The following is a 26,841-nucleotide window of genomic DNA, read 5'->3' as shown; positions in this document are numbered from 1 at the left end:
TATACTTTTATTTATTGCTTTATATTTGTGGTATATATATTTTGTTGAGTACATTACATAAATTTCTTATATCACTAAACGTTTTCTCTAATTTAAAGTTATCCAGAGTAACAAGTACGCGACTCGTCGCAGCTGTGGTCGACGTTAGTTGCAATTTGTGGCAAGCGATTCCTCGTCGACCGACAAGTCCTGAGTACAAACATACATAATTCGTACGCACACATCGTGTAGGTGGATCGCTAGTTTTTCTTTTTTTTTTGTAAGGTTTTTCGTATATTATTTACTATTATTTACCATAGAGTTAAGGTATTGTTAAGGCATGCGGGAAGGTAGATATATTTTGAACATTGCTAGAGCGTGCATATTTTTTTTTTCAATACGACAACTTTTGTCATCCAGGAAGGGGTCATTGTTTTTTTTATAAAAAGTTTATATAAAAAAATGTATATTATTTTCGTTCATATTTTTTAGAAAAGATATTTTTACATTATGACATTATATTTTGAAATGTACGCTCTAAATAGACCAAAGCTGTGAATAACTTGATGTAATGATCGTTGATAAGACAAAAAAAATAAAATATGCTTTTACATAAATCACGTGTGTCATTCTTATACTTACGCTTGACGCATATCGTACCTTAATACAGTCTGCATTAACTAAAAATTATGTTTTTTGGAATTACACTTTAAATTTAAAACTTTAGAGATGATTTCGATTAATAATATGGTAGAACAAAAAAAGTGAAATTATTCCATTCAACTTCTGAGATCAGTATGTGATCAAATATAAAAAATATTATTTTGTATTTTACATATGAATACTACAACTACAATAAAACAGATTAATGTAAAACATTGATAAACTATATTTATTCATAATACTCTTAGTAACTTAATTTTATTTATATACATATCACACAGTTCCTTTTTTATTATGCTCGATCTCTCAATAGTAGGTATGGCAATTATAATTAATTACTGATAATATACAATTTGTCGTTGTTAGTAACATATATGCCCTACGCGTTTCGAAAGATGTTTATATTTACAGACCAAGTTCACTTTGAGAACGCTAAGCGAACTAATTTAATATAAAATTCTTTTTTTTTCCGCACTCAGTTTCGTACAACCATTTATTCTTGACGGCGAATTATAAAAATGTAAAATTTTTCGAAATCGTACTGCTAATACGTCACAATATAGCAGTAAAACAGTTCTATTCTTGTCCCGATAGCATTACCCTATGACATTCTTTTTGATTAGGGCAACTGTATGCTTCGAGTGCCTTGCTCCTCATGTAATTCCTGTACCAATTCCGCCAATTCTCCTGCCCCATAGCCAAGTAATTGCCTCAGATCGCAAACAAATTTGTACACGAACCTGTAAGAAATGAAAATAAAATAAAATAAAATAAATAAAAATAAAATATATTTATTTATGTACACAACACATACAGTTTAATGTAAGCAACAGGGATGCCAACCGTACAAGGATTCTCTTACATATACGAGATTCGTACAACAATTTTTTTTTATTTTTTCACTGTTCATTACAAGTTTACATATGCTTCTTAACTGCAGAGATAGGGGCTATTTTGTCGTAACAAATTAATTGTGTATCATAACTGACGGTTTCGATAGTCTAGCAGTTTACCACACAGCTTTACTCCAGACGCGGGTTCGATTCCTCGCACGGTGCACATATTTGTATTTTCGATTATGATTGTTTGTATCCGGTGTTTTTTTTTTAAGTTCGATATTGGAATGGTGCACCCGCCTGCGCTAACGGTATACGCTGGCGGGGCACCAGTGGTGGATCATAAGATGAGCATGAGGTCAAGTCAGTTAGCCCATTGTGACAAATTCACCAAGAATTTATCACGATGGTTTCTAGGGGGAACCGCGTGGAGGTCAACCTGACATGGTACATTGCTAGAAATATGATCAGTTCACATTACTAACAATTCCCTTTCCGCCCTGTATCGGGTGTTTTGTGTGTGATTTTTTCTAGGTTAGTATTGTTGTTATAAATATGTATTTAATATATTATATATCCTTCTCAAAAAGGTACAAATAGTCGTTACATCCAAAAGATTCTCGATTGTAACATTGCTATAAACTAAATACATAGCAATAGATACCTCTTGCCGGCCACTTTGGCGATCATGTCCCCGTCATAGTAGTATCGCAGGGCGCGTGATAACTTCTCGTAGTTCATGGCGGGTTTGTGTTTGCGAGCACCCCACAAAGCCGCCACCCGCTCCGGCTCTAGCAGCTTGAATTCGCCTTCAGACCCTGTTATACATGTAAATTTTACTACACACTCGCCTTGTCACCGAAACGCAGTTTACAAAGCAAGCTTGGCGGCTTAAATAGGGCAGACTGGAGTATTCAAGCAGATACGTCTGCTTGAGTACTCAGCAAGTAAGCATCAGGCAGCTTGCTTTGTAGGCTGTATTTCGGTCGATTTTACAGTCTACTTCAGTAAAGTCTTAATTTTTACAATAAGTTATGATGTTCTGTGGGGATATACCGTGCCATCGTATGAGGTCGAAGTGTTGCGGACTAGTGAGCAGTTCAAGGAGGAATTGCCACAGCTGCACCTGCCCGTTGTTTCCGTTGCGTGACGTCACACTCGGCCCTGCCTCCTCCACGCCACGCACGCCAGCATTCACCTTCATGCAAATTGTACGGACTAAATTTTCTTATGTAATTAGTGCGGCAAATAGGCAAGGTCATGGTGGTAGGGAAGTGTTGATTATTTACTAGGTATGACCATGTCGGCTAGACCTTCAACTTAGTTGGAAACCATCGTGATAAATTCCTAATGAATTTGTCAAAATGAGCTAAATAACTTGACCTCATCTTCCTCTGGCCCGCCAACATAAACCGGCAGCAGAGGGGCTTTTTTTTAATGGATGAAAATGGAATGGATATTCCATTTTCATCCATTAAAAAAAGTAGGCTAAATTATACGAGTAGAGGAAGACCAAAAAAGGGATGGATTGTATGAAAGATGATATGGCAAGAAAGGGAGTGAGTAACGAGATGACTGCAAACAGGAATGAATGAAAAGAAATATATATATTACGCCGACCCCAAATTAATGGGATAAGGAACAAGGAGGATTGCTAGCTAGGATGTACCATGTTAGCTCGGAAACCTTTATAAATTCCTAGTGAATTTGTGACGATGGTCTAACTTTGTAGTCGAAGAAACGAGCGCTCCCATATTCCTAAAGTACGTAGCCGTGGCCACACAACATACACATATCCTCGGAACGGTGAGGTCGCTCTGTGAAGTCTGTCTAGGCTTCAGCGCTTCTGAGAGGAGCTTGGCTGGCTTTTAAGGGCCTGTTTTTTTTTATTCATATTATTATATCGCGGAGATTACATCTCAAGTTAAGCAGAGTTATGGGTAGATACCATCGTAATAAATTCTCGATGAATTTGTCACTTGGCTAACTAACCTGACTTCATATTCATCTTATCATCCTCCACTGGTACCTCACCAGCGTAAACCGTTAGTGCAGACGGATGCACCATTTCATTATCAAGCACAAAAAAAACATGCCGTCAGTCTCGTGTGTGTATATGATTAAACTGTGATTAAGACCTGGAAACTATGGTTATTAATTACTGATAATTTTAGTATAATACACTAATAGATCTGAGTTCTTCCACAGATGCTCCATCTGCATATACTATGAAAATATATAGGATGGATCTATTGTGTCATATAAAGATTAAAATGGCGATGCCAGTCACAAATTGTAAAAATGCATACCGGCTTGGGTTTCCTCTTAATTGCGGACTGCGGCGCCTCTAGCTGATCTTTCATAGGTTCGTCATTTTGCACCACAGCTGGACATACAAGATTTATAAAGACACATACATAAGATTTATAAAATTTAACAAAGAAGGAGATAATGTAAAGATTTTTTCCGCAGTGGAGTCAGGATAAAATCTGATGACTTGCTGATGAGATTTGAAGATCAATGATGTAGGGATGATATGCTTCCAAGTTGAATACAAATATACTTAGTTGACAATAAAAAAAATCTCTTATATAACTGGAGTAGTAAATGAGCTGACGACCCACTTGGTGTAAGTGGTAACAGTCGCCCATGAACATGAATCACGTCATCAATACCATCATGTGACGCTAGTGCTATCCGGCCGTCTCATGTTTTCATGCCATGTAGTTTCACTTCCTTATGTCACTCTTCAACAGCTTACAAAACAAGCTGCTTAGAGGCTGAAATAAGTGCGACAAAGGTGTATCTAAAAAAAACATGCATATGTTATGCATACTAAAACTGCACTAATTGGTTATAGCCTATGAGAATTACAGTCAATACTTTATTTATTTCAGTAGCATATATCGTTTATTTTTTAACGTCTTTGAATGTCGATAAGGATTTATTACTGGTCGGGCATCACGTTTCATTTCGTACGTTTGTACATTCTTAGATGGTAATGAAACGACAGCTATATATAAATGTTCTTCTCAGGTTTTTATAGCACATTGACCCATATTTAACCACATACTCAGTAAAAATATTTTAGGTCCAACGTTATTATTCGCTCGTCATGCTTTTATTATATGGAAATATGTATCAAACATTACAAACTTACCAATAAATTTACACTTGCGAAGCAACTCGAAATGTGTCCAGAATAGATCTCCAGGGTCTGATGGAACTTTTTCCCTAAAACAATTATGATGAAGTTGTTTTTAAACTTTAGTGTTTAATGCACATTATTTATATTGTTAACCAAGTCTTAACACCAATTATTTAATAGTAAATAAAGGTCTTTACCCCTCTTGATATTACTTCATCATTTATTTATTGTAATAAATCTAAGAGTTTTTTTTTATGTAATTGGAATAGCAAACAAGGCGACCTTCTATTTGACCAGTAAGTGGTAAGCTACACCTATATACATGAACAGTACCTCGGATATTACGTAATTACGTGACACCCGTGATGTTCTCTGACTCATGCCATTCTGGGTCACTAAGATGTTATGCCCCGCATCCTGTAATTTTACTGCCCTATCTTGACCGTTTTACTGGTGTTTAATGCGAACTAAAGACAATTAAAACTCCAGTACCCGTGCAGGCAAGATTTTCGAAAACTACGCAAAAAAATCTCGGTAAAATCGCATTCGAAATCTGCTATTCCATAAAATAATAAATATTTTTAATAATAAGGTTCTAAGCCCATAAAAAATTAAAGTTAAGTCTTTATGATGCATTATTTTTTTTGTAACGGCATGGTTAATAAGCTGAGACCCCACATGATAACAAGTAGCAACCATTGAGTATATACATGGACGAGACTATGAACATCACGTCATCATATGATGCCCGTGGTACTCCTTAAGCACTGCCATTCTTGAGGATTAAAGTAACATGCCTCCATACCGCGTAATTTCATCGCATATTTATTAATACATAATTATACGATTGTATACAAGTACTTAAATTTATCGCCAACTGTAACCGATGATACAAACACAACCTGCTGTCCACCAAAATTTTGTTGAAAACCGGGAAGCAGGTATTTAGAAATGAAAAGTACACCAACTTGAATTGTGCGTTTGTTAGCGCGCAGAGTTCAGGCCCAGTGAGTTGCCAGTCTGCGAGACGAACTCCGGCCAGATTGAACTGTCTTACCGCCCACACCACCCATAGCTTCACGTGCTGTACCGACCTGGAACACACCACATTCATATTTACTAGGTTTTTAAAGCTACATAAATGTTTCTTAAGGGAGGCAACGCGCATGTGGCACCCGTGGCATTTCAGGCGTCCATAGGATACGGTAACCGTTTACCATCAGATATGCCGTATGTTTTTTTGCCACTGTCGTAGTATAAAAAGACTCGCCGTTAAGAAAACGAGGATTTCTAAATAGGTCAGTATAGGGGTTTGTATTATTAGTAGCGGACCGGGAAGACGTGTTTCTGTCCAAAACTAACATACCGACAGCAGCGCCACCTACCGGGTCCAATTGTTTTCAAATTATCCATGAACCTATTGACACATACATACAATCATCATCAGCATCATTCAAATATATGCAGCTGTTTAGGAGGATAAATCCCTCCCAGGGGCATACACACGTACTGAATAATTGCATGAAATTCACCACATTCTACTCTTGAACTTAGTATTTTGACACTGAAGTTGTTTACTTCAGCTCTTCTGTTGACTCTTTGGTATTATAGAAAAATGGGATATTTTACATAAAAAGATCAAATATTATAATGCACTTTTTTCATGATCTAGTATTTGTATTCCACCGAATAGTAGAAAAAGCAGAAGGATACCGAATAGAAGTAGTAGCAAGTGAATTAAAAGTAGCGAGACCATTGCGCTGGGTCGTCGGGCACCTTCACTCGGTGGTCGCTTTTGAACTGCGCGTCTACCACCCACTTGACGGCGGCGGCGTGGGGAATACACGTTTCGTCCGACTCCACCTCTGTTATCAAAGCTTCTTCTGCCACTGTCTCCACTTCTGTCTCTGCTTCTGCTTCTTCTACAATAGGTTCCTCCAGTTCAATGTCTGAAAAAAATATAAATATTGCCCTTATTTATAACAAATATTGTATGTTATGGCAGTAATATATGAGTCTTCTTATGTTTATACTCGACTAGTTAACCCGCGTAATTTTACCTGCATTACATTTTCCCCATTTTTGCAACATTTTTCATTGCTGTTGCTCTTCTATATGTTAATGCCTTGGTCGATAAATAAACTATTTAACACTTAATTTTCAAATACGAATCAGTAGTACTATACAACAGTACTCCAGTACTGTGTGTAATATTGCTATAGACGCCACACGTAAGTGATTGTGTTTTTTATTATTTAAATTAAATAGATCTTATTTATTAGTGTACTGTAAAAAAAAACATTTCCTATATACCAATATCTGATAAGCACTGTGTTAGAATCCATATGATATATATGGTGGACCTCAATAAATTTTAGACTTACATTGGGTGTCAAGGTCATTGGGGATTTGCACCATCTCCTCATCAGGTTTTAGAACGTCCAGAATATTGATCTTGCGGTCTGCGGCACGCACTTGAACGTTGACCTGCACCACACCCTCGCCGCGAATGCACTGCTCAACCAGCGTCTTATGGTTCTCCAACTGTTTAAACGAGAACAGAAATAGAAATAATCTTTATTCAAATAAACTTAATATAAGCACTTTTGAATAGTCAAGTTTTTTTATTCTACCGCTTATTCGGAATGCAAATTCATCACAAGAAGAATAAGCAAGAAACTTGTGTGTTGCTCTTTTAAATAAATATTGATTTATTTATATTTAAATAACAACAAGGATTAGGCATGCAACAATCAACATAGAAACCGCTACGCACTTAATCTCTGTTCAAATAGATAACATTGTCAGCGCTATGAATTTTAAGTTAGATATTTTCTACAAAAACATTATTATCATTTATATTTTTTCTTCAATTTTATAATAAGCTTTTTTTACAAAGAAAATCTTTTATGACACATTTGAATTTTTTTTCTGGCAAATTGACTACAGACTCTGGGAGTTTGTTGTAAAACCTTACGCAATTTTCATAAAACGAATTACTGACTTTCGTCAAACGGCACTTAGATAAAACTAGTTTGACATTAATGTTAGTTAATGTTTTTGAAGATTTTTTTGCTAATATTCCGATTAATATTACATCTTCTCTGGACTCATCTCCATCTCGAGCAAAAATATTACTAGAGTCTAATATCGGTTGTTGTGCTTTAAGATTTAAATTTTCACATGTTAGCCCCGTTCATATCATAAAAATATTCAAACATCTAAATTTAAAAAATACAGAAGACCTTTGGGGCATGTCTGTAAAAGTAGTTAGTTCTTTCATAGATATTGTTGCTCCATATCTAGCTACTATTTTTAATAAATGTATTGATAATGGGACTTTTCCACAATTAATGAAATTTAGCAAATTAATCCCACTATTTAAATCAGGAGATAAATTTGAGCCAGGGAACTATAGACCTATATCTATTTTGCCAGTTCTAAGTAAGGTGTTTGAAAAGATAATGTTAAATCAAATGTTACAACACTTCAGGGATAACCGACTGCTTCACAGTCAACAATATGGTTTCACCGCCGGCAAGTCTACCACTGACGCAGGTGTAGCGCTGATAACACATATTTTCCAATCATGGGAGAAGTCACAGGATGCACTCGGAGTTTTTTGTGACCTATCAAAGGCATTTGATTGCGTTAAACACAACAACACAAACATTATGGTATAAAAGATAATGATCTAAAATTAATGAGAACTTATTTAGAGGATAGGGTCCAAACTGTAGATATTGACGGTATAAAATCTAAGGGAGCTAATATTGGGATGGGCGTTCCACAAGGGTCAATCTTAGGCCCCTTTCTCTTTTTAATTTACATAAATGACCTTCCCTTTATGGTAGAGAAAATTGCAGATATAGTGCTGTTTGCGGATGATACTTCGTTAGTGTTTAAAATTGGACGTCAAACTAATCAATTAGACGATGTAAATTGTGCTATGTCTGCTATATTAAATTTGTTTACATGTAATAACCTATTATTAAATTCCAGCAAAACAAAGTGTATAAAATTTACACTTCCTAATGTAAGACCAATAAATACACAGTTATTGCTTAATGACGAAATAGTAAATTTTGTTAATGATACAGTTTTTTTAGGTATAACAGTGGACTCGAAATTACAATGGGGGCCCCATATTTCAATATTGGCCAATAGACTCAGTTCAGCTGCATATGCAATTAGAAGAATTAGGCAATTAACAGACGTGGCGACGGCTAAACTTGTATACTTTAGTTATTTCCATAGCATTATGTCATATGGTATACTACTATGGGGTAAAGCAGCCGATATAAATACTATATTTATTTTACAAAAGAGAGCCATACGTTCTATTTATGGTATGGGTTCAAGAGAGTCATTACGTCAGTGTTTTAAAGATTCAAATATCCTCACCGTTACTTCACAATACATTTATGAGAATATCATGTATACACGGAAGAATTTAGACAGTTTTAGAAAACTTAAAGACTGTACAAATAGAAACTTACGCAATAAAAATAAGCTAATTTTACCTAAATGCCGCCTGCACAAAGTCAGTAATTCATTCTATGGTAATTGCGTAAGATTTTATAATAAACTGCCAGAATCTGCACTAAATCTGACAGAGAGGCAATTCAAATCTTATATTAAACAATTTTTATGTAAGAAAGCCTATTACAGGATAGACGAATTCATAGAAGACAACATATCAAGTAAATAATTAGTTTATTAGCATACAACGTTATAATTTGTTTATCTCATTGCTTTCTTGATTCAATTATTTTAGAAATATGAAAGCGTAGCGGGTTTTGTATTAATTGCCGCATGCATTCTTATGTGAAATGTGAATACTATAAATATCAGATGGCAATTGTGAGTAGCTATGACGTGGTCTGGTGTTTTGAGTAGTCATGCTCACTAAAATGTCCAGACTTGTGGCGGCGTGGTGGGCCGGGTCATTGGGCTCCCTAAAATATGGTCGAGCGCAGTGATGGCTGGCTCATCCGTCATACTCGTGAACGGGTGCTGCTTGTAGGGACTGGTCTGCTCTAATCACTATGACTGATTTCCTCTTATTAATTGTTTAACCAGTTGGTTATGTATTCAATATTTTTTTCTTTTTGAGTATTTAATTGAATTAGTGCTAATCGGTGGTTTGTATTCACACACTTAAACTTAAATTGTAAGTAAGAATAAATTATTTAAAAGAGCAACACACAAGTTTCTTGCTTGTTCTTCTTGTGATGAGACAGCATTCCGAATGAGCGGTAGATTAAAAAAAAAATGTTATGACTATTCAAAAGTGCTTCAATGTAAGTTTATTTGAATAAATGATTTTCTATTTCTATTTCTATTTCTATTACGTAAGCTTTTATTAGTGTAATCACGTACTCTTTTAAAACTGTTAATGTTTTTCCTGGCATACATAATATTTTCGTAGATGTATTGAGAAGCAACGGCGAGGATATTTGATTCTTTAAAACATTCACGCAAAGACTCCCTGGAACCCATACCGTAAATGGAGCGGATGGCCCTCTTTTGCAAAATAAATACTATATTTATATCAGCTGCTTTGCCCCATAATAAAATACCGTATGACATAATGCTATGAAAATAGCTAAAATACACGAGTTTAGCTGTTGCCACGTCTGTTAATTGTCTAATTCTTCTTACCGCATAAGCGGCAGAACTAAGTCTATTCGCCAATTTAGAAATATGAGCACCCCATTGCAGTTTGGAGTCTAATGTGATACCAAGAAATACAATATCATCAACAAAGTTAATAAGTTTATTGATCAGTACGATTTTTGAATCAACCTTCCTTACATTGGGGAGCGTAAATTTAATACACTTTGTTTTATCTCTATTTAATAGAATATTATTAGAAGCAAACCATTTTAAAACAGAAGAGAGTGCACTGTTTACTTCTTTCATATCATCAATATGTCGATTGACTTTAAATATTAATGAAGTATCATCGGCAAACAGAACTATGTCTGCTATTTTTTCTACCATGTAAGGAAGGTCATTAATGTAAACTAAAAATAAAAAAGGACCAAGAATAGACCAAGAATCCCTGAGGAACACCCATTTTAACACTGGAACCTCCGGACCTTACACCATTTATTTCAACAATTTGCATTCTATTATCTAAATAGGATTTCATCATCTTTAGAGTTTCATTTTTAATACCGTAATGTTCTAGTTTGAGTAAGAGTGTTTCGTGATCAACGCAATCAAATGCTTTTGAGAGGTCACAGAATACACCAATAGCATCCTGAGAGCTCTCCCAACAGTGAAAAATGTGTTTCATTAAAGCTACACCAGCGTCAGTAGTTGATTTACCGGCCGTGAAATCAAATTGCCGACTGTGAAGCAGTCTATTTGTTTTAAAGTGTTGAAGCATTTGATTGAGCATAATTTTTTCAAACACTTTACTTACGTACTGGTAAGATAGAAATGGGCCTATAATTACCTACTTCAGTTTTATCCCCTGACTTAAAAAGTGACGTTATTTTACTATGTTTCATTTAATTGGGAAAAACTCCTTCAGAAATACATTTGTTAAAAATAGTTACTAAATATGGAGCAAGAATGTCTATAGAAGTATTAATAACTTTAACTGACATACCCCAATGATCTTCCGTATTTTTTAAATTTAATTGTTTAAAAGTTTTCGTTATTGTAGCTAGGCTAATATATGTAAATTTAAATGTAATAGGACAAGAAACAATATTATCAATAAGAAATGATTTAGCTATACTTGTAGATGATTCCAAAGAAGAAGTAATATTAATTGGAATATTGGCAAAGAAATTGTCAAATGTGAGATAATTGAGTGTGATATTGGAAATAAAAAGTGAGATATTGGAAATAATCTTACTAATATTACAAAGGCGAAAGTTTGTGAGTATGGATTGATGGATCTGTGGCAAAAACTACTGAATGGATTTTGATTTTGAAAACATAGGCTATATTTTACAAAGATATTATGTAAATTGGGCGAAATATAATGATAAATGTCAAGAAGCAAGATACATAAGAAATAGCGTAAGAAAGTAAATAAAGATATAAATAAGAGAAAGAATATAAAGATAAAGAGGCCTGACATCTTAACCACTGGAATATCAACGCACCATTGTTATCCTGAGTGTCACATAATAATGTTATGGCTGTAGCACAGTATGTATAGGGATGGTTACCACTAACCATGAGCTGGGTTGTCAGCTTCTCTACCATTCCAATTACATACATTAAGAAAAAGATATGGATTAATTGCAAAAAATTGAAATTTATAGTGCAATCAGAGACCTAAGGATTACAACATTAATATTTTTTAATATATTCATGAAAGTCATCCCAGATGGGCTAGTAACAAAAGTCGTGGCAAATGCGACATTTGACATGCGGACCCCGGCCCAGTATTATTATTTGTTACCATTTTAGCATCTTGCAACCAGAAGGTGTAGTCGGAGAGATCAGCTCCGAGCCGCCGCTCCAACATCGCACGTAGCTTCGACAACCTTGTGCGAATATCCATCAGCTGCACCACAATCTCCTCTGCAAAAAAATGTCATTAAATATGGGTCAACTAGTCACTGTAGGCTATATCCTAACGAAACTGATAAAACCCCTACTTTTATCAGGGATGAAATAATTTGTTTTATAAATAGTTTTAATATGCCACCTACAATAGTAAGAATTAAATTAAATTAGAAGGTATAACTTACCACTTGAATCATTGCTTTGCATGGTGTCTTCTTCATCTGCAACATCCGAAAACACTGCTAATGGAGTCTGCAGGATTTCAGTTCCAGATTGTATTAAACCTGCAATATTATTTTAAACTTAAATATTAAATATTAATAGTAAACCACCAGTGTAATGGCTAACATAACACCTTCAGTTTTTGCGAGTGTTAGTGTTTGTTAGTGCTTAATGTAAATAGTGTATACTGTATGTATATTGTAAAAACAACATAATGAATAAATTTCCTTACGAAAAGTAAGGAAGTTTATTAACTATTATAATGCTGTTAGATGTCACTAGCCTTTAGTGCATCAAGAGACAGTAATACAATACAGAACAGATAAGGGTTGATTGCAGTAGATACTCCAAACCCATGGAATAGCTATAAGACAACTCAAATTCCTCCTGTGGCACTGCTAGGGGTAACCATAAGATTCTAATATTTGTCTTATGTTATGAAATAAAAATTACAATATTTTTGACATCTGTGTTTTCTCTTGTAACAAATAATTCCTAAGAGTAGTAAAAAAATAAATTTCTACTGAAATATAGTTTTTTCACCTTCTACCAATTTGCAGGTCACCTAAATTGTAAGAAACTTAAGAACTTGGTACCCTTTAAAATCACAATTTGTATGTAGTATAGCAGTAAAACCAGGTAGGTAGATGGTGATCCCAAGCAAGAATATTATCAAAATAAGCGACATGTGTAATGCAGTAATATAAAAAAGGCAAGGTCACGAAGTGGTCAACAATGGTACCCCAGGTACAATTGCAGAATTTGCGTGAAGCTTGGCCATTATTATGGATAGTTATTGCCAGTGTTTACAAACCTAGATCACTTTCGGTGACGTACTGTGGTATCATGGCTAAAGGATCCGGCGACTCCTCACCAGGAGCCTCGTCCATTCCATTTTCATATCCATTATCTGTATTTTCCATTTTTACAGAGCGTACATTTAATATATCAGCGAACACTTCCATAGTTAAAAGACACTGCACGAGAAAACGCTACTATACAGATATATACTACTAAGTAAAAATTAAAAATATTATGTTTGTAAACAAACAAAGTTTTTCCCGATGTTTTTGAAAATTTAGGAAAAGGAAATCACTATTTCTATTCACTTCCGCGTGCGACCAACAAAAAACACAATAGACAAACGGAAAACAGATTGATATTTTATAATTTGTCCGATTGAGCACGGCAAAGAGAATGGTCCATACTGCCTAGTTATTAAGCAGAAACATAGGCTTGAAATAATTTAATAAACTATAAAACAAATATGTATATCTTCACAGAACAATGGTCCTCTACGATACACGTACTGAGATACCTTCTGAAATAGTTCGCATATTTTACGTGCATAAAAACCGTACCGGCTTATCTTTAGAACAGAGAATATTGATTTTCTACATCGACAATATCATCAAAAAACTGTTGGTGCCACTTTATTCAGAGCATAACGAGTTTTCTTAATTCAATAAAGTCAACAATTCCATAGCAGTATTCAATAATTGATTTGATATTTTGCATTCTTTATTGGTTTTGTGTATAGAACTAGGTATATAATATAGAATTCAGAAAATAAGTATATTTGCGCAAAGCTTTTCAAAGGTGGCGCCACCATATCATAACGTAAACAAAGAAATCGTTAGATTTTATAGGATGAATTTCCAATTCAACAAAGTCTGAATAGTTATAAAGTTTATGGCACAATTTTTTTTCTACTGATTATAATAACTTATGATTACGCGATTGCATACCTTTTCAATTTTAAAAATAATTACGGTAGTAACATAATTGTAATTTCTATCAGAAATAAATTGCCTTACATATAATCATCCTGCTGTAAAATAGCATGGTATAAAATGGAAGGAGATAAAGGAAGGAGAAATTAAATTATTACGTTTTAAATAGTTAATCGTTTAGATAGATAGGTATATTAACTACATATATCATGATCACTTTGTATCGATGTGTGATGTGCTGAGCAAAGTAAAGGTACCCCCTACCCCACAGAGATTTAATCAGTTACTTTCACCAATATCGAGCTTTGTCTGAAAAACCTTTTCTGTATCAAAGTGATTGAAATTAAGAGTTTTGATTATTGTAAGTATTTACAGTTGAAGTTGCAAATTAATTTTCAAAATCGCTTCACATTTTTGCACTTTTGAACGCAGTAGGTACATACAGCATTAGCTCGATTTTTATGTCACGTGATATGTGTACGTTCCTTTCTTTATACGTTTTATTACGAAGAAAACTGTTAACGGAGTCGCTAAAACAGTGTTAGTCTGTTGTCATATACTAATGACCCCAGATAAATTTTTCTATGATATCTACACTATAGGAAAATTTGTTCTGTTTAAGAATAGAATAGAAAAGAAGTATCTTTATTCAAATAAACTTAAATTTAAGTACTTCAGTCAATAGACACGTAGCTTTTTATAATCTACTGCTGATTCGAAAAACGCTACTTCTTTTAAACTATTAACAATTTAGGCAAAATTACAAATATGCCCTATTGTGTACCTAGAAAACATAATTATATATCTACATATGTTACAGTTCATTATCAGCTTAACATATGTATATAGTTTTAAATATAACTGTATATTTTTTATTTTACAAATGTAAGAATATTATGTGATGCAAATTTTGGTGATATTAATTAAATAAAAAATAGTAACAAATGAGACATCGTCAGCAAGGTCCGATGGGTTCGAACTTGATAGAGTGACTCTTACTTATGACTCACGATCACGTCATTATACTTTGAATCATCATGTTTGAATCATTATGAACTTTCATTATCCTTAAAAATGGATGCTGCAGTCGATACAGGAATTCAATCGAACGTAAGATAGATATGAAACTATATGCGTTCATCATTCTAAAATATTAAGAGCAAAAAAGCGATAAGAAAATTAAATTACATCATTATCTGGAAATAAAACACATGTAAGATATAAAATCAACATATATTTTCTGCCTGATCTGTTTTTTTTATGAATTTATCTACGTCGTTATGGTTTTTTAAAACGAACTTTTCAACTCCGTTCACTCTAGTCCAAATTAATTAACTAATATTTAATCTTAATGTTTTACAGGGGTAGCCATGTGAAAGCTACCTAACAGGTTAAATTGCTATTACTTACTACAATATTAACATCCGGAATAAATACATCAGATTTTTCGTAACAAGAGATGTGTTGGATACTTAAATTGCATGTTTTTAAATTACACATACCTACCTACGTCAGATATATACGATGCTATCACAATTTATGGCACAATATATTATATATTGTGCCTTAAATTGTATATACATTATAGTTTGATGGCACAATGTAACAAACAAAAATAATATATATCTATATTTTTATATATATAGTGTAATATTAGTTTGGCTCTATAACACCCATTATTTCAGAATATAAAGCTTCGTCCTCTCTAGCGCCAGCCGCCTTCGTTTGCATTATTGTTCGGTTGTCGTGTGAACTATCCATCTTTCTGAGCGCAGAAGAACCTTCTAACTGTAAATCAACGTATTGGATTTGATCCATGTTCTGGAACAAAATATACAATTTATGTACCTACTGTTTTAAGTAAAATTTATAAGTTTATTAACAATTGAACATTTAGTAGAACATCACGTTAGTGATAAATTTTATTTCAGGTTTGCCGACCTTAAAACAGCCATGTACGAATAAATCCAGAATCTAATATAATCTCGCATATTCGCTCAATGATTTTCTAACCTCGTAAATCAACTTCATCCTCGTACAAACTAGTACGCAGATGAATATATCTTTATAAAGTCCAAATACCTATCTCGTGTTTGTATGAGAATCCTGTTGGCATCCCTGGTCTTAGTTCTATGAAATTTACATATTGCTTCTATTGGAAACTTTGAGGAAAATGTAATACTGCGAGAAAAATTCTCATAATCTACTAAATTCATTGAAATTAATTTATAATTCAATAAACTTGTAGATACCGTCTATTGATGATAATTATATAATACAATATATAACATAGGTATGTATACCTACGACGCCTTCTATTTTTTTTTATTTATAAAACAAAATTGGAGCAATTTAAAAAATTAAAAAATAAATATATATACACAAATTCTAGCGCCCATTTTTTGAAGCATAAACAAAAGAACTGACTATCACACGGTTTTCGTCTGGTCACGAGTATACCCAGTTAATACATAACAAAATGTAACGTTATATTAACTCGCTGTACCGTAATTCGAAGCCTGTAAATGAGAGTAGCGATGCTATTTTTCGGTACTGAGGCGGATGTTACGTCACTTTTTGCCGGAAGTACACCTGCATTTTGTTAGTTCAACTTTCCTCCACCAGGTGGTGTTAGTTTACTTGTGTTGTGCAGAGTCCCAATTTAGGTCATTGGCGGTTTATTTTTCGTGCTGAGCGGACCGTTCTTATGTACGCTGAGGCCACGTAAGAATAAAAATTGTTGCATCACTGTATTTTTTAAATTATTTTTTCAAGATAACGGTGTTACCGTTCGATGTTACTTACCTTCAATATATATTTTAATAACAATAATTCATTCATTAATTTAAAGTTTATTGCAAGGGTTTTTATTTTCAACAATTATTTTTTTTCAAAACTAGATTATATTTTAGTATGAGTGATACAAGTAGTGATAGTAGTTCTTCAAATTCGTCCGGAAGTATCCAGAATGTACCTGCAACAGAACCTGCCGAAAATGGTGAAGGTTCTCAACGGAAACGACATGGCACTCCGCAGAAGAAGAAAGACAACAAACGACGTAGAAAATCAAAGGAGCTGCGCAGGCTCAGTAACGAGGTTAGTTATTTAAAACAATACTTGTCTCATAACCAATTTAATTCGGCCCCACATATTGCACCATTTGGTAACTATACGACACAACCTCTGTACGAAGATGATAGCATTAGCTTAAATCACAGTGGTGAATTGTTTTCCGAAGGCGAAAATGTTTCAACCTTGGATAACTCTGTCAGTCTATCAACTACAAACTTCAACTTACCAATTAATACTGTTTTGAAAGAACCCACCATTACCAAGTCAACGGACGAACACATCAATTTATTGAATTCGTTGCAACATTTTAACAGTTCTCAATGGTGTGACGTGAGGTTTTCTGAAGTACAAAAGAATTATACATCGTCCCCAGGCTTCATTGATCTGGAATGTAATGACGAAATAAAATCTTACGATAAATATCCTAATCTATGTACAATAGAAAAAAGTTTCGCCGCTATTACCCAAGCGTTACTTAAACAGAGAGAGGCCGCGCAGGCCGGTTTTGAGTCTTTACTCTCATGGGCATCTAGTTCTAATGACCTATCACCATCAACGATTAGACAGAAATTAAACGAAATATTTAGTGAGGGTACTTTTAACAAAATATCTAGTGACCTTCTCCAATTATCTTGTGGTCATCGAGCAGATATAATTGAGCAAAGGCGAGATAGTATACTACGATCCGTGAAAGATAAGTATGTACGTGTTAAATTACGAAAGATCCCTCCAACACATGAGTTCCTTTTTAATAAAGAATCTTTTTCATCTTATATTGAAAAATCTGGTGGTGTCGGTAAAATTTTTTGGCCAGTTCGTAATTCAAACCAGAGAGCCAACTGGTCCACTACGCAAGCAGGACCATCAAATATGAAAGCGCCCGCGCAGGGCCTTCAAGATTTGACATTCAAAGGACATCCTAACAGAACATTCAATAATAGTTTTAATTCTTTCATGCCACACATGCATTCCTCTGCTTACGTACCCTATCATATACCTACATGTCCTACGCAGGGAAATAGCTTTATACAAAACTATAATGACAGAAAACGGTTCGCGCAGAACCATGATAAAACAAACAGACCTGTCTCGCACAAAAGATACAGATCCCGACCGGACGAAGTATCTTATAAGGGCCAGTCAAAGAACTCGCGGCCAAGTCCTGGTAATTTTCGTTCGAAACGAAAATTCTGACTCTGTGAATTTTGTGGGAGGTTGTTTAAAAAATTATGCTCATGTATGGTTAGAAATGGGTGCCCCAGAACCAATTTTAAAAATTATTCAAGGATACAGAATTCCATTCGGACAAAAACCTCCACTTTACATGCCCAATTTCAAGAATCACAAAATTCATACTCGTTTCTCTCTCCATATGAAGCAAGCCATCCAGAACATGATCGATTCGGGTATATTAGAGAGCGCGCAGCTCTCTCCGAGTTTCATCTCCAATATGTTCCTAACTCCAAAGACATACGGATCCATGCGTCCTATATTCAACCTCAGAAACTTAAACGAATACTTAATAATAACGAAATTTCGATTGATAAATACGCAAAAAGTTCCCGAATTTTTACAACCCTTCGACTGGCTGGTCAAAATAGACCTATCCAATGCTTATTTTCACGTACCAATTCTAGAATCGCACAGAAGATTTCTGAGATTGATTTTCAATCAAAAACTATTACAAATGACCTGCCTCCCATTCGGATTAGCAACGGCACCAAAGAGGTTTGCCATTCTTACAAATTGGGTTGCGCAAACCCTGAGAGATCGAGGCATGCGCATAGTTACATACCTAGACGACTTCTTGCTAGTAAACCAGAACAAACACCAACTTTCAATCCAGGTCCGAGACACTGTTTCACTTTTGAAACGGCTGGGATGGCAAATAAATTACGAGAAGTCGATTCTAACCCCCCAATCTCGTTTGGAGTTTTTGGGGATATGCTGGGACCCCTGGTCAGATCTGAAGTCATTGCCTCTGCTGAAATGTCAGTCCCTCGTAACAAAGATAAATCCTATATTGAGGAAAAGAACTGTGAAGTTGAAAGAATTGCAAAGTCTGATTGGTCTTATAAATTTTGCCAGTTTCGTAATACCTCGAGGAAGATTAAATCATCGCAAACTTCTCCATTTTTGCAAAATAATCTCCCAATCAAATTCTTCCCGCCGCTGGGTAGTCCCCGAAGGTGTCCTGAAGGAGATACAATGGTGGATGAGAAATCACAAAGAGTCATCTCTCCTTTATATACCACCTGCCAGCCATTTTTTAACAACAGACGCATCCGATGTAGGTTGGGGAGCTCGCCTGGACAATATAGAGATTGCAGGTCGTTGGTCCTCTCAAGATATGAATTTACACTCCAATCTAAAAGAAATGTTAGCTGTATTTTACGTCCTAAAAGAGCAGCATCGGTTCCTGTCGAAATCTTCACTAATGCTGCAGAGCGACAACAAGACGGTTATTTCCTATTTAAAGAAAGAGGGAGGCTCGAAATCTATAAGGCTCCTGAACACCACAAGAAAAATCTGCAATCTCTTAGACAGACATCAAATCCATCTTATTGCTCATCACATACCAGGCATATTCAACAGCGAGGCCGATCGCCTATCTCGTTGTCAAATGACTCCCGAGTGGCACCTGCTACCGAAGGCCACTGCCAGGATCTTCAACAAATGGGGAGAACCCGTCATCGATCTTATGGCATCGAAAACGGCTCACTTGGTACCACGATATGCCAGCTTAGATCCAACAGATCAAAAAGCATGTCTTTGCGATGCCTTCAGCCAGGAATGGAACTTTACACTGGCATGGATATTTCCACCACCCTTCTTAATACCCAGAGTACTGTCACACCTAAATACAGCGAAAGGAATTTATCTAATCGTAGCCCCGGTATGGGACAAGGTATTTTGGAGACCGGACATCAAGAACCGGGCATTATGCCCCCCATTTACACTATATCACCTAGATCAGGTTCTAGTGGACACGGCGACCGGCCTGCCACCACCAAGAGCCCTCGAGATGACTCTCGAGGTCTGGAGATGTGGGGGTGGACGCCGTGCCTAAAGGACTGGTCGTCGGATCAGATGGAGTTACTCAAGTCAGGTTGGCGAAACTCTTCTGCTAAAACCTATCAGAATGCATGGCGTAGATGGCTACATTGGTGTAAAGATAACCAAATTGCGTCCCCATGCGACCCTACAGGCTCACAACTAGCGAGATTCTTAGCGGACCTATTTCAAATATATAAACTTTCTTATAATACAATTTTAGTACATAAATCTGCTATTTCTACACTTTGCAATTCAAATGTCACCGACAGGCTAAGCTCTCATATACTTGTAAAGAAAATCTTAAAGTCCATATCCCTTCGAAAACCTAAAAATATAGTAAAACCACCTATCTGGGATACTGATGTATTATCTAACTGGCTCCAAAATAATGGCAGTGATATTAACAATTTATACCAGTGTTCAAAGCGAGCAGCCACTTTGTTACTACTTTGTTTAGGAAGGCGTGTCCATGATCTGACATTACTAGCTATTGATAATAATCACTGTATTATTTCTGATAATTACATAATATTTTGGCCTATGTTTGGTTCTAAAACTGATAATTGTGACACCAGGCAGTCAGGGTGGCGTTTACTTTCTAACAAAGATAATAATTTGATTGATCCCACGTTTTGGATAAAGAGAGTAATTGAATTGTCGTCCACTAGGCGTAAGATCTGTAAAACTAATAGTTTATTCATTACAGCTTGTGGTTCACCCAAACTTGCATCACGTACAGTAATAGCTGGTTGGGTGAGGAAGTTACTTGAAGAAGCAGGAGTTAAGGCCAGTCCCGGTAGCATTCGATCTGCAGTTGCCTCTAAGAACTGGGTACTCAATTACCCAATCGACGAAATACTTGCAAAGGGAAATTGGCGATGTCTTAATACTTTTACACAATATTATTGCCGGGAAATCAAACCCGTGCAATCTAATCCTCTACCTGATATGTTCTCACCCATACAGTAGTGACATACTCTCCTCGTTTCATTATGAGTGTTATATTATCGATTCTCGCTTCACTTTTATTAATATATTAACTGTATTGTGTTTTTGTCTTGATGATTGACACATATATATATTGTTTCTACTTAATATAACTAATTAATGGCAAATTAATGGATTTCATAATATCCGTGATTATCAGAATGGTATTATATGATATATAATTTTTTTTTCTTTATTTTTATTAAATATTGAATAATTACAACATTTGGATTTTAGTTAAACCTGTTTTCCTCACATAATACTTGATACAAAATTCCATGCTTCATTGCCACAAATACTATAGTATATATTTTTATTTTACATCACATTGGCGTTAAATCATCCTCCACCAGGCGACACCAAACACGTTTCATTTACAGGCTTCGAATTACGGTACAGCGAGTTAATAACAGCGTTTTACCTTACAATAAAACGCTTATTAACTGCTTACCTAATTCGAAGCCTACTTCTAACTCTGCCTGCACAACACAAGTAAACTAACACCACCTGGTGGAGGAAAGTTGAACTAACAAAATGCAGGTGTACTTCCGGCAAAAAGTGACGTAACATCCGCCTCAGTACCGAAAAATAGCATCGCTACTCTCATTTACAGGCTTCGAATTAGGTAAGCAGTTAATAAGCGTTTTATTGTAAGGTAAAACGCTGTTATTACATAACGTTACATTTTGTAATCTTAAATTAATTCCAAAAAGGGTAAGTACTATATTGGGGTATTTTAAAAAATATAGATACCTATAACATTTCTAGCCGTACATAGCAGAGACGGATCGATAGTTATCAAGAAATAAGATTGAAAGATGAACTTACACGTTCCTGTGCTCGTTGTATGCAACGTTTTCTGCCGTATATCCAGATAAGTGATATGAATATGGCGATACCAATACATCCTGTAATAGGCATTCCTATTGACACGGGCTGATCTGGAACTAGTAACTAGCTTGTTTAGTCGGCAATTAAAAATAAACCATTTAAATAAATATATTTTATATTTGAATGAATATTATTACCCGAATGGGGTAGTCAGAAGCATTGCTGAGAAAATAGTGAATTGAAAAACATAACTGACATGTCTATATTTTGCTGGGCATAGATATTTGTATCCTGCGGCCGTCTCTCGGATTCCATCGGAATTTTTGGTTTCTTATTCAACAGAAAGTCAATCGGAAATATAAATTGAGACCCAAAGTTTTTTGTTTACAGCCAGTTTGTAACTTACGGCGTTGTGGTAAACCACTAGAGGTTCCAAATAACCGTATATATAACTCTAGTATTAAGTTTCCCTCTCATGTTGGTATAGATATTCAAAACTCATTATCTAAATGATATTTTTATATACCATCAGTAAGAATTACTTACAAACTTCAGGTTCTGCATACAACAAGTGGGCTCTATTTTTTATTAATCTCGTACAGTTTCTCTCATTATTTATGGTTGTACAGTTCAATGTTACACATATTATTTTAGTGTTGTTGGCCTGTTCCTTAGTTAGATTTGTCGTTATTTTTTTTTTAACGTATTTGCAGTTTTCTGAAAATGTTACAAGTTATACAAAATTTATAAAGATATTTCCAAGTCTTTTTTGTGGGTGGGGAAATGGAGAAATGACATCTGCGCAATTGTCTTTGAAAATCATCGTTGACTCATGATTAGGTACTTTCTCATACGCGATTAACTCTATTACTAACATAATGTAACATACCTACTAGTATGTTACTACTAGTATGTTACGATACTTTATATTTATGACCGTATATTTTCTGTAAACCCAATTTCTAGCTCAATTTTGATACAATAATTTAATTTATTACAGATTTCTTTTGATATTTTAGAGGTTTTTATCTGTTATAGTATAGATCTAATGAAGTAACAAGAAAAAGTATTTTTGATTTGCTATCACAAATACTACTAGTAATTAACTACCGCGAAACCTCAAATTTTGCGACATTTCTCGCTCTCACTTCTAAACAATTTACCCACTACATACAAATCGGCTCTTATGAGTACTGAAAGGAAATAAAATAGAAAAAAATAAATGAACTGTGCTCTCCATTGCAGACACTTTATTCTGTCCTCGGAATAGTATTCTGTCAGTATCATGAAAACAAAAAATGCACTCACTGTCTAATTCTAAAATGGTTGTATCTTTGGAACGACATGGTTCTGGCGGGAAACCGTCAGATACATTGTAGATATTAAAGTTTCTGTCTTTGCAACCTGTGGATAAATGAATATAAATTAAATATTTCACAAATAAAATATCCATTCTATCTAATATTTGAGTAAATAGATTTTCTATTATACCACAGATATTATACTAAAAGTTGACTCTTGGAACTACTTGCAATAATTTTGTAAGTCTAACATAATTTTAACACCTGACGTAGAAAGATGTGTGGTATTATAGGTAATTTGGTTGAAGCATTGAACTTTGATTTGGGCTTGAAATAATAATAATATTATTTTCTTGCCTCGCGAATATTTAGAGTTTCGTGATCTCTCTTTTGACACCCTTGATACCCTTGCCACATAAAATGTATGTTCTGTACATATTATAAAATAAAGTACCTCGCCGCATCTGTTTGTACGTTCGCGATGATTTTAATGAATGGATTTTTATGTGGTTTTACTCTATCAATAATTTAATTCCTATGTAGTAACCAATTGTATAGAGTTATCTATTGCCTAACACAGACAATATACACTGACGCTATTTTTCAATAACGAACGATGTATCTGTAGCTCTCCCATTAATTGTTATTTGACCTAAATGTTAACAAAATCTCCCATAAAATAACTCTTTACCCAATACCGCAAGCTGACGATTTTATTTATTCAATATGAAACTGTAAAAATGTTCGTGTTATCAGCAAATATTCTTGTGTAATCCACAACCAGCTGACTATTTCTTTCTTTCTTCTTCAATACCTAATTTAACACTATTATAATATATAATACGTATTTAAATATATTACTATTATTAATACTCATTATACTTAATAATATAACTAATATTTAAATATAATGCGATAGCACTTACCAGATCTATTAAATTGCGGTTTTATTGTCATTTTCTCGATGCTCTTATTGCTACATTGTATAGTCGTTGTATTATCGAACTCTTCTACTGTCATCTTGATGTTCAACTTAGTAATGTTATTTGTATCAATGACCATTTCTGAGATTCCTATTCCTGTATCTACGAATTGTGGTAATTACAATTTTTTTTCAAATGAAATCAAAATGCTACCAGCATTGACATGATGTTAATGGATGTGAGTGATCTAATATATATTTTTTATTTTAAAAATTCAAAAGACATATTCTTTCAGGAAATTAGACGGTATTGAGAAGTAACATCCTAGTCCTCCGTAATGGCAACGTATGAAGGGTTTGTACTTACTACAGGCGTCATATAAACATTAAGTCCGTCAGCTGGTTTGTTATACTGGTTACATTAAAAACTTCCAATTAAATTTAAATGGATTTATATAAAGCTATGGCATAGGTATGTTATATCTATGTATAACTTTTCAATATTTAAGCAAAAAATGAAATACAGTATATCTTTATTTTAGTATAAAAAATATGTCCCTTTTTACTCGATGTGCATATATTTTACTGCTGGGAAGGAGATTATTATTAATGTGGACTGTCAAGCCCATTGCTAGCTATGTACCACGCTAGGTTGACGCGCGATTCCTCCTGGAAACCATTGTGATAAATTCCTGGTGAATTTGTCACGATGGGCGAACTGACCCGACGTAATGTTAATCTTATCATCCTACTGGTGCCCCGGCAGCGTTAACCGTTAGCGCAGGCGGGCGCACCATCTCGTGATCATACATTAGAAAATAATATATAGTATATATATATTTTTCAATAACAGTATTTGTCAAATAGGTTATATCTAAAGTAAAGAAATATTCAGTTACATCATATTTGTAATATTAGTTTAAACTTTAAAAATACCATTATTGTACAAACATATGATTGTATTATTAGCAAATATTGTTCTTAATATGCTAAAGTTACCAAAGGGTTCCGTATGTTGCGACCACTTCAAAGTATTCGGTTCTTTCGTTCTTAAACAATTATATTCGCGTTGACTGCCAACTTCATATGTAGGTATACTAGGTATCTGGTTTACTGCTTTAAAATAAAATTATTGATTTACTTCGATTTGTCAAAAAACAGTTAAAAATTCTTACATAAATTAAAAAGTAAAGTATTATAATATAATAAATTTCGAAAATTTTTCTTACATAAAAATTAAGCAATATGATGGAAACTGAACTGGACTGACGCTAGCGATGATGAAGTTCATGAGAAAGAACGTCGTAAACGTCATATGTAGATATTTAAGGCGGTTCCGTCTGCGGCGATTTATTTGAAATCGCAAGCACTCTCCTTCGTCTATACTTGTTACGTAATGACCGAGATTTTAGCCTAGTTTTTGACCACCGAGGTTTTGCCCACCAAATCTATAACCACTGATAGAGTCGATTATAGGTTGCTGGTTACACTTGATTAGATGTTTTAATTGGTTACGGTTATTTGATATATGGTCCAAATAAACCAAAAATATAGCGAATGCACACGTTCTGGAGACTTTCTATTTTGTTGAGCAAATAGCCAGTGGTATCAGCAAATGAAATCAAATATCAGCATAATCAAAAAGAGGTAAAAGGAACGTATTAGATAATTGGACCTTCGTTTTAAATGGCAGAAAACTTTGAGGACGCCCTTATTTGTTAATATAAAAAAGAATGTACCTGTGGACGGCTCGTTTTAGGAAAAGAAAATACTAATAGAAAAACTGAATAGAAAAAATATGTTTATTGCAAAAATTTCTAAATAGCTAATTGACACAAAAAATACAACATTCTCTCTTTTTAAAATATTGACATAAAAAAGAATTGTACATAAAACCTCAACAGTACCTATGATTTTTATGTCACTCAATAATAAATTACGATTGTAACGTACGACATACGACTACTTGCATATTTAAGTCATCTTTCACTAAATATAATATAATATAAATCACCTAAACTCTTTATTTACGGACTATATTTATCTTAAAATGGTAGCAGAGTATCGTTTATAATTGCAAAATCGCACATAACGGTCGATTGCAATTTTTTTTAGAGTTAGAGTTATTAACACCAGATTATTTTCGTATACGTGAATAAAAGATTAAACTATAGTTATGTATGACCATGGAAAGAAATACAAAGTTTCAAGTCTTACCACTAAATAAACACAACTGGGCTACATGTAAATTTCAAATAAGACTAGCTCTAAAAGGTCATGGTTGTTGAGACCGACACGAAAAGGATAGAGTCGGAAAAAGATAGAAGATTGCTGAGCTTGGAAAATATACCAAAGAAGATAGTACAGCATTTCTATTATAACGACTAATTTGACACAAGAGAATATCATGAAGGTTTTGAAACAGCCAGAGAGGCTTGGCTAGAGTTACAGAAGATCGAGCATTTGATTTAATTATGACATTCTTTAAATTTATAAAGGAACCTGCTGATAATATTGGCACGTATATATCCAAACTAAGGAATGTATGGCGAGA

General features: G+C 34.5%; 2 protein-coding genes across 2 annotated transcripts; both read right to left on the bottom strand.

Moving 5' to 3' along the window:
* Positions 1–850: 850 nt before the first annotated feature.
* On the bottom strand, positions 851–13,514 carry LOC131853990 (DNA-binding protein Ets97D-like). Its single transcript, XM_059205111.1, has 11 exons — positions 13,199–13,514; positions 12,348–12,446; positions 12,056–12,177; positions 7,011–7,170; positions 6,380–6,575; positions 5,595–5,720; positions 4,639–4,712; positions 3,788–3,864; positions 2,535–2,676; positions 2,143–2,296; positions 851–1,382 (listed from the first exon to the last, which is right to left on the bottom strand). Exons 1-11 carry the CDS (start codon positions 13,347–13,349, stop codon positions 1,262–1,264), a joined length of 1,422 nt encoding a protein of 473 aa, XP_059061094.1. The 5' UTR covers positions 13,350–13,514; the 3' UTR covers positions 851–1,261.
* A 1,820-nt stretch (positions 13,515–15,334) lies between these two features.
* Positions 15,335–25,427, bottom strand: LOC131854424 (uncharacterized). The gene is made up of 6 exons (XM_059205541.1): positions 25,287–25,427; positions 24,292–24,450; positions 23,373–23,468; positions 22,611–22,781; positions 22,062–22,180; positions 15,335–15,938 (listed from the first exon to the last, which is right to left on the bottom strand). The coding sequence occupies exons 2-6, from the start codon at positions 24,425–24,427 to the stop codon at positions 15,771–15,773; spliced, it is 690 nt and encodes a 229-aa protein (XP_059061524.1). The 5' UTR covers positions 24,428–24,450; positions 25,287–25,427; the 3' UTR covers positions 15,335–15,770.
* Positions 25,428–26,841: the final 1,414 nt, after the last annotated feature.

The sequence above is a fragment of the Achroia grisella genome, unplaced genomic scaffold (genome assembly GCF_030625045.1).
Source record: "Achroia grisella isolate CSIRO2021 unplaced genomic scaffold, CSIRO_AGI_Agris_v1 utg1186, whole genome shotgun sequence".
Taxonomy (NCBI): domain Eukaryota; kingdom Metazoa; phylum Arthropoda; class Insecta; order Lepidoptera; family Pyralidae; genus Achroia; species Achroia grisella.
The sequence above is the reverse complement of the archived record's forward strand: the minus strand, read 5'-3'. Positions and strand labels throughout refer to the sequence as shown.